General features: G+C 45.8%; 1 protein-coding gene across 7 annotated transcripts in view; it reads left to right on the top strand.

Annotated features, from left to right (window-relative positions):
* Positions 1 to 8,402, top strand: part of TMOD2 (tropomodulin 2) — a 30,133-nt gene extending 21,731 nt beyond the window's left edge. For all 7 annotated transcript variants that reach the window (XM_015291964.4, XM_046899123.1, XM_015291965.4 and 4 more), the window contains 6 exons: positions 720 to 806; positions 2,857 to 2,987; positions 3,603 to 3,710; positions 3,974 to 4,117; positions 4,421 to 4,565; positions 6,240 to 8,402. In XM_015291964.4, coding sequence (XP_015147450.1) covers positions 720 to 806; positions 2,857 to 2,987; positions 3,603 to 3,710; positions 3,974 to 4,117; positions 4,421 to 4,565; positions 6,240 to 6,274 — 650 coding nt within the window. In that variant the 3' untranslated portion in view covers positions 6,275 to 8,402. The remainder of the gene's footprint in view (positions 1 to 719; positions 807 to 2,856; positions 2,988 to 3,602; positions 3,711 to 3,973; positions 4,118 to 4,420; positions 4,566 to 6,239) is intronic.
* The last annotated feature ends 851 nt before the right edge of the window (positions 8,403 to 9,253 follow it).

Raw genomic sequence — 9,253 nt, forward strand, 5'->3', positions numbered from 1 at the left:
AGTGAAAATTGACATTAATAGCATAAAGTCCCAGTAGATAATTTGTGGGAGAAGCATAAGGAAAAAGCACAGTTTATTCTCTGACACTGTGGAAGTTCATTTGCACAAAACATAACTTCATATCTTTGATGGAGTTTAGTTTTCTTTTCTCGCAGTAGCTTATAGCTTAACTATTTATTTTAAAGTGCTGGAATATATTCTTATTCTTCCCAAGCACGTTAGCATCCATGTGCTTCTGTAAGAACCCCAAGATGAGCACCCATTTATTAACCTAGCCACATGTGAAGTCAAAACCATCTCTGATGTGCCAAGCAATACAACAAGGAGCAGTAAGAGGTTTGGGTTGTACGTGACAGAAAATAAATAAGTAAGTAAATAAATCATTAGGGGGGTAGCATTGCAGCAAGCTACCCAAAGAGACTGTGGGATTTCCATCCCTGGATGCTTTCAGGACCCAGCTAGACAAAGCCACGGCTGACCTGGTTAATGCTGGCAGCACTCCTGCGAGGGAGGAACAGTGGACAAGGTGACCCCCGGCAGTGCCTTCCAGCTGGCACTTCCCTGAGTGCATGCTGCAGCGAGCTCAACTCAGAGCTAAAATTGTATAAACTCTTTCTTTATTTGGGGAACTAAAGTAGAATTTGTAGCGTATGTTTCTCTGCAATCTCTGTTCCTGCAATTAACATTGTATCCTGTTGCTGATGTTTACACGTTTATAGCTGTTCTTGGAGTGCACAACATGGTCAACAACCCAAAATTTGATGAAGGAGGAGCCCGCAGTAAAGATGGAAAAGGAAGCATGAGAAGTAAGCAAACGTTTCTTTGTGGTCTGTACGTCTGTTACGTGGCTCTTTAGGTACATGGGAAGCACAGTCAGCCAGGGAATTCTCCCCAGCAGAAAGAGTTGTAGTTGCTAAACCCAGAAGCATTTACACTAAATAAAACAGACCTGTCGTATATCAAATCTCAGAGGTGAGAAGCCCAGGTTTTTCTCATCACAAGCTTAGGAGCTCCTGAGCCTCCATCCAGTGCACAGTGAGCTCTGGGACACCGAGTAAGGTAACTTTGCTGTTTGAGACAAAACTGTGGAATGCCCTTTGCCATGGAAGCAGTACTCAAAAAGCACTTTCTTGTTGCAAGGACAGGAGAACTGCAGCTGTCCTTACCAAGGACTTTCATTTCTGTCCCTTATTACCGAAGAGGAGGTGGGAAAGCAGACAGAATGCTGTGTCACTTCATTTTTCTCAGGATTAAGGCTCTCTGTGGGCCTCCTAAGTGGGGCCCTGTGCAAGCTGCCATCTATCTCCTAGCAGGCAACTGCATACATTAGTAATCCACATAGATTGCAAATTATTTTTGTCGCTTGGAGTCACAATGTCAGCTATGTGAGTCAGCTAAACTATGCTCCAAGCACAGACTTACCAGCCAGAAAATTGCCCTGTCACATTGCTTTATTCTGTGATCCAAAGGCAATGCCTTTCCTTGGCCAACTGAAATGGTTCAATACAAGAGGGAGACACAGCTCAGAAGTTGCCTGTCAGTGTGGTGAAACTGCACCATGATTAAAGAAACAAAATAAAACTCATGGGAAGCAACAAGAAGGGGAAAAGGGAGAATACTGCTAACTCTAGGGTGAGTAACATGCTGTCATACCTGAGGATGGGGGTGAGTCCCTGCCCAGGTCCCAGCTTGGCATGGCACTGCTCTAAGTGCAAACTCACTTTGCTGATTTGTCTTTGTTTTCCATCCTTGAACCCAAAGTACAGCAAATTCTCTACCAGCAGTTTTCAACTGCCTGATCTTTAGGACAGCTGGAGTGTTCTTTAGGCACATGCGTTGTCTCTCAGGGAATTGGTAAATAAGTAAAAATGATATAAAGGAAAATGGAATTAAAACCAGCTTCAGGTTTGTGAATGAATTCATCTCTGTTAAGTTCTAAAGTGTATTTGGTTTTGTTTTGGCCCATGATGTGGCATGATCTTTGCACTGAACAGAAATGCATAGTATGCTGAGGCTTGAGCACAAGTCTTCTAAGTAAATCACTGTGACAAAGTGGAAGGGTTGAAATACATGTGGTCCAAAACATACTCCTTTGTTTCCTCTAGTGGCTTGGGTGGTCAGGGCTTACAAATTAATTCTCACAACTGTATGTCTGGGAATTAGAAGTATTAATTGTGTTCTAAGCTTTGACTTTTATGCATTTCTAAGAATATGTATAGCTTATAGCTGCCAATAGTCAAAATTGTATCTCTTTGGAGCATGGGTACTCAATGACTCCATAAATCTTGGTGCTAGCAGGAAGACTTGCTTTTCATGTTTCGATAGTTTTATTACTCAGAAAGTGCAGATGTTGCAATTTTACAAGAGCTAATTGAATTTCTAGTAAGGTAGATAGCATCAGAGCAGAGGAGGAACTGGAGGGGCCTCCTGATCCCAGGCTGTTCTGGGAGCACAGTACATGTGGAGGTTTGCTCCCTAATGCAGTGGGTATTTTCTGAGCACACCTTCCTTACAGATGTCAGACGAAGAACAAAGCAGCCCTTGCTGTATATTACATCCTATGCAACAGTCTTAAAAGCTGCTTTGGCTCAAATTGATTGTATATACACAAGGGAGGAAGTTGCCCATGATGATACCTCCTAGCTGCTATGGCTGCTATGGCCCCAGTGATGTGCTTTTGGTGCAGGAAGGTGCCAGGGACATGGCAAGGACATGGGGCTAACGCTCCTGCCTCCGAGCTCTGTGATTCATGCTACCTTCTTCCTGAGCACAGCTGTCCTAAGCAACAACTGAAAGCCAGGCTCACCCACTGTGCCTGGTCCTGATGTCAGCATTCGATGCGGTCTTCTGTTGCAGATGTGGTCAAAGGTGAAAAGGTGAAGCCCATTTTTGAGGAGCCACCTAATCCAACCAACGTGGAAGCAAGTTTACAAAGGATAAAAGCAAATGATCCTACTCTCGTAGAAGTTAATCTGAACAACATAAAGGTAGATGCCATGGTTTCGTATAAATCCTCACAGATGGGTTTATTCAAATATTTCCAGCACCCTTTTATCTGTATATGTTTACTCTCTGTACTGTGCAGGGAAAGCAGCACACACAGGAAAGGGCAGCAAAGGGAAGTGTTTTAAAGGCTCCCAGGTCATCAATGCCTGATATCGAATTAGAAGCCAATTAAAAGCCCACCGGGTGACTCCCTCTGGCTGCCCTTCTTTAGCAGCTCGTAAAGCAAGACATCTCCTGGGCACTACATAATCATCACTGCCCTAATTCAATTAGCCCACATATGGAAATGGGGAGGAGCTGGGATGCAGAGACTCTGAACAACCAGCGGCACAATGGGAAAGTAGCTCAGATCAGTCACGTGCTGGCCCTGGCCTGACCCAGATACAGGCAGCGCTGACACAGCGTGCCAGCACAGAGCTCCACACAGCTGCTGAGCACCCCGAGCATGAGTGGTCCTTCCTGAGGCGCTCTTATGGGCACTGGGGATGGTTCAAGCACACAACCTGTTTCTATTAATCCATCAGTTTGATGATAAATAGAACCAGTGTCTACTGATGTGACTGGCTTTCCTAACTAAATTTATCTTCTTAATGTAGAATATCCCTATTCCAACACTGAAAGAATTTGCAAAAGCCTTGGAAAGCAACGTACATGTGAAGACATTCAGCCTTGCTGCTACTCGAAGCAATGACCCTGTAGCTATTGTAAGTTATAACACTGTTTGGAAAATAGAATACAATGTTAAGTAGGTCTGTATATGCTTTAGGAAAGATCCTTCATTTTACCTAGCAAAATTTCCCTGCTACTATGCCTAATAGAAGCATCATCGATTCTGATCTACCTCCATGCTCTTTTAAGCCTATTTGTATTTTATTTCTTTGTAGATACTAAGCCGTGTTTTAGAGATTTGCTGTTATTTCCTGAAGCTTTCAAGAACTTGGTCTGTTCCCTCTTTCTAACCCCTCAGGCATTTGCAGATATGTTGAAAGTGAACAAAACACTGAAGAGTCTGAATGTAGAGTCCAATTTCATCACTGGGACGGGTATTTTGGCACTGATTGATGCGCTGAAGGAGAATGAATCCCTGACAGAGATTAAAATTGACAACCAGGTAAAGAGAGAGCATTGAACTGCAGTCCCCTTCTGTCTCCCTTCTGTGCAGATTCCCAGAAGGCCCTGGCAAAGCCAAGGCAGCCTCTGGAGCTGTTCTGCAGCTGATGTCCCGTGCAACCACACCATGGAAAACGTCCAAATAAAACTAGTCAAAGGAAACATAAAACCCAGAGCTATGTCTCCAGGGAAGGGATTCTCTTTGTAGTTTGAGCACAGTACTGAAATATCAGCTCTTATTTTCTGTGTTTTGAGAACAAATATTTTATTTTCTTTTGGGGACATTTCACCGTGTCACCAACAGAGGCAGCAGCTGGGGACAGCTGTGGAGATGGAGATTGCCAAGATGCTGGAGGAGAACTCCAAGATCCTCAAGTTTGGATACCAGTTCACAAAGCAAGGCCCACGAACCAGGGTAGCAGCAGCTATCACTAAAAACAATGACCTGGGTAAGATGCTTCTCCATCCATTTCTCATCTGTCCAGGTGAGCCAAGCCCTGGCCTTTACACTCGTCCAGTCTGTACATAAGATTACATATCAACTTCACAACATCCAGTCTGTATGTGAGGGGTGACGTTCAAGTCCACAGGCTCTAGAGCACAGAACACCTAAGGTCTTACTGTGATTCTCCCAGTTGTGCTGGGAAGGGGAGTAACTGCACCCTTTTCCAGGCAGCACCCTGGATCTCCAGCTGTCCTATTGGCTCTTCTGGCCAGTGAGTAAAGACAGCAGCCTGGGGACTGCTCAGGGACCACAGGAGTCCTAACTCTGCCATAGCAGAGCAAACCTGGCCAACTGAAGGAACACAAAAGGCTTTGCTGCCCATGTGGCCAGTGACAGGATAGGATAAGAGAGCTTTGCAAGTTTTACCTGAGTGTGATGCTCTGCTCTGTGCCTAATAGGCAGTGCAGGGAAGAGATGGGCAGGCAGGAATAGTTTACAGTAAAAGGAAATAAAATAAAAATAAGCTCTACGAGGTGGAACTGATTAATAACACAAAGTGTGGTGTCAAACCACAATGCGTTTGGGTGGGTTTCTCTCTTAAAGAGCTAAGATAAAAAGCTAGAACCTACTTCTTCCCTGCCCAGTATTATTTATAGCAGTACTCAACCATCCTCAAAATACACTCTTGTTCCTGAAACTATTAGTTTCCTTAGAAACTTTCCCTGCTATTTATCCAGCTGCCATTAGGCATGTGCCTTGAGGCTAATCTTCATTTCCCAGGTTTGCATTGTATGGTTTTCTTCAAGATTTAGCAGGGCAGAATATTTTCAAGAAATAAAATAACTGCAACAAAACGTGAGGAGACAAATGATGGATTAGACACTGACGGCCTTGGGGTAATACAGTGTTTGCCAGGAAAACACTATGAAATACACCTCCTGATAGCAAAGTAATGGGATTTTTGCAGTTATATATTATTATTGACTTTCAGTAGTGAAAGGTGCACATCCATCCAGTTTTACTGCCTTTGTTGTCTACTCCAGCAATTTAATATCAGGAGCAGAACACGACAGTTCAGTGTAACACCACCTTGTATCACACAAGTAGAAGAACATTCCTAATCTCACCTGGCCAAGTCAGAAAAGATTAGTGCATTTTTACTGGGGAATGAAGGAGCAGATGGGGCCCCACGAGACCTGCTCTATACAGCTGTAATGCATCTCAAGTGCTGTAAAAATTCACGTGTCTCCTTGTCACCCGAATCCTGCCCATAACACCAAGCTCATCACTCTTTGCTTTGCTTCCTGGCAATCTCAACCTACTCTGTTATGAGTAAGTTAACTGATGCTGGCTAACATTAATGGCTGATGTTGTCATAGCAGATGAAATTTAATCAGAAACTTTAAACAGAAGCTTTAAGGTCCGGTATGTTTGCCTGGTTGCCAGTACTCACTGGTATCAGTGCTTCAATTTATTTCCTAAAAGCTCATGATTGTTGCTTATCTACAGCAGCGACCCCTGCAACTAGGAAAGTTAATGATGGTATTTATGGACATAACGGTGCTGAGTATTTGTTAGAAGCTCCCTCCTTCGCGCTCACATCACGGGAAGGGAGCTTGTCGCTCAGACACGTGCTCTGGTTCTCACTGACTGCTCTTTTCTTGTCCTGCTGTCCCAGTTCGCAAGAAGCGCGTGGAAGGAGAGCGGCAGTAGCCACGCACAGCAGAACTGCAGCCCTCCAGCACTGCGATCCCACAGCACTCACGGGGAGGGAGGGAAGGCGCTGGCAAACCATTGCAATGGGAGCCGCTCCTTTCTGTTAACGTCTCCTCTTAACCTTGAAAACGCAGCCTGATCATTTTTAACTTCCACAGTTAATTTTGAAGATTCATAGTTGGTTTGAGTTTAATCGAGAAGTTTCACAATATCTGAAGCCGATATGCAGAATCTTAACTGTGTTACTGGGCATAACGTGTAGTGACATTGACCCTTATTTTAGGCACTTTTGGATATGCTAAAGTATGACCTTGTGTATGGATAAGGGGCTCTCTGCTGAAAATAGAAACCTTAGGGCCAAGTCCTGCAATGCCTTACGTTGCAAATAATCCTTATTGTGTGTATCATTCTGCTGAGCTGGGTCCTGCAATGGGGCACTCCTGTGCATAGAGCTAGAAATGGCAGTGCAGCATTGCAGGACCTCACCCCGGATCCTGCAGCGGGCCCTGGAGCTGTGCAGGAACAGCCCTTCTGCAGGGCTCTGCCTGCCCGACTCCAAGTGCAGGGTCATGCCCGGGTGTGTAAGCATTGTCAAATCACAGCTGTTTACATGAGCTTGGGTTTGGTGGGGTGTGTTGCAGTGTTACACTGGTACTTGTTGTCCTCATCCTAGAGACTAAAGTAAGCTTAGTGCTGCCAATCCTGTATACTTTGAATGGTAGGTTTTTTTCCTATGCCAACAAGTTTTTGTTTGCTCATAGAATACTCAGTTTACAGCTATTAATCTAAATGAGCATTTGTTTTGCCTTGAGCCCTGTGTTCTGGTATTTATATATATATATATATATTTGTTAGTATTATAGCAACGTTCTCAGGACCTTTCTGATGAAGGCTAATTAAGTAGTTAATCTTGAGCAGTGGCTGTGCTTCCAGGAAAAACACCGAGAGGGTATCTGGACCAACTGCAGAGCTCACATGCCCAGACTTCAGTTGGGTGGGCACGAGGCACTTGGGTACTCACCTGAGTGCCTGGCCAAGTAAGGACAGATTGAAGGTAGGCACAGGTGCTCAGCTAAGTCAGGGCCTTCACTCAGATGCCAGACAAACCCATAACCCAGTGGAAAGTGCTTGCGAAGCAGCGGCTAACCCCGGTGTGCAACAGCATTACATTAGTCTGATGTTTGTATTGTGCATCCTGCAGTCTAAAGCTACTCTGTACCACTGTTTTGTCACAGCCACCAGTTGGCTCTGGCAAACAGCCACGCTCACTGTGGCTGTCCGTTAGCACCCTGGGAAGCACCAGGCAGGTGTGCTGCTGACACCAGTGGAAAGCTGCAGAAGCACACTGGGGTACACCAACCTCTGCTCCAAGAGCTCCCTTGGGACATCAGGGACACAGCGCTGCTTCTGTCACACGGTGACAGCCCTGGAGCAGGTTTGGCAGAGCAGAGCAGGAGCGCGGGCTGACGGGCACAGTGCTCTCTGTGCCTTCTTCATGGAACTGAGTAGGTCCACAGCATCCCCTCCTGTTGGATGCCTGTCTTCGGAGGGGGGTCTCAACTGAATAATGTTGACTCAAATCCCACTTAAATGTGATGCCAAGCGGGGATGCAGAGTACCTGCAGTTGACTTCTCCAGCAAGCTCCCAGTCTGTACCATATCTGCTGAAGCCTTTCTTTGGAAGTGAAAACAACACAAGGGAGTCTTGCTGAGATCTTCCCTGGCTCTGTGGAGGATTTATTGTAGAAAAACTGTGATACTCCTTTAGAAAATAGCAAGTTCTGTAACACAGTCATAACTCTGCAGGGTCTTAAATAGACAGCCCTTAGAAACCACCTGGAGCAGCAGGTGATGCTTTGCGGCATTGAGGGAGAGAGAACCCACATTCCTAAAGGCAGAAGATGACTTCTGACCAACCTCAGTGATCAGAATCATGCTGCCCCTATTTTCTTCTTTTGTTCCAACGAAGAGAATCCCAACTGTCATTTTTTAAATGTATTTAATTTTTTTTAATTTTTTTTTTTGTTAGTAAGGGTGGTACATGCATGTGTGTTCAAGGGAAACAAGTGCAATCCATTTCTCGTCTTAACTGCCATTTCAGTGTTGGTGCATGCATGCAGCATTCCATAAGGACGGCTGGGGTGGCTGCCCCCATGCCTGCAGCGTGCCGTCCCGTGTCGCTTTGTGCAGAGCTGCGTATGGGGTCTCACTGCCCCACGGCTGCATTCAGCTCACATCATGGGCCAGGGAACGGTTTGGGAAGGCCCAGGGCCACCTCCTGCCCTTCACACGCCATGTCTTTTGCACCAGCACATGTTCTCCAGGAGTAGGAGTGCTCAGACACTGGGTATCACCCCCAGCCCCAAAAGCTGAGCACCCCGTGGCAGGGACCCGGGCTCCGGCTCCTTTGGCATATGGGGGGAACCCAGCAGCCTGGCCCTTTGCTCCAGGCAGCCTCTGCCAGCCCTGCTCCTGTCTGTGAGGGATCAGGGACATCTGTCCTGCCTCTTCTGGGTGCTCTGCACAAGGGCTTATCATCACCTGGCCCTGAGCATCACATATCAAACACTGCAACAGTGTACGGGTCCGTTCAGTACAGCGACAGCACGGTGGTGATGCTTGAAGGAAGAATTTTGCATTTATAGCTCACTTATAGGGTGATTTATCTGGTGGAAATCTCTGCAGGTAACATGAAGGGGTGAGGATGGGACGAGTCCCTGTTAAAGCCACACTTCCCAACAGCACTGAGCAGGGGACAAGGACAGAAGAGGCCCTTTTTCTTAAGCAAACCTTCAGGAGTATCTTTGTCTACTTTGGCACGTTGCTTCTTGAGTTGGCAGCTTCAGTTTGGCTTGTGTTTTTTATACAGTTTTTTCATGGAAAAGCTCAACTCTGTGTGTGTCCCAACATGTGTGTGAGTGGTGGTGTGCGCTGAGGGCAGTGCAGTGTTCATGTTAAGCTCTAGATGAGATGCTA

Source organism: Gallus gallus, chromosome 10 (assembly GCF_016699485.2).
Source record: "Gallus gallus isolate bGalGal1 chromosome 10, bGalGal1.mat.broiler.GRCg7b, whole genome shotgun sequence".
In the NCBI taxonomy this organism is placed as follows: Eukaryota; Metazoa; Chordata; class Aves; order Galliformes; family Phasianidae; genus Gallus; species Gallus gallus.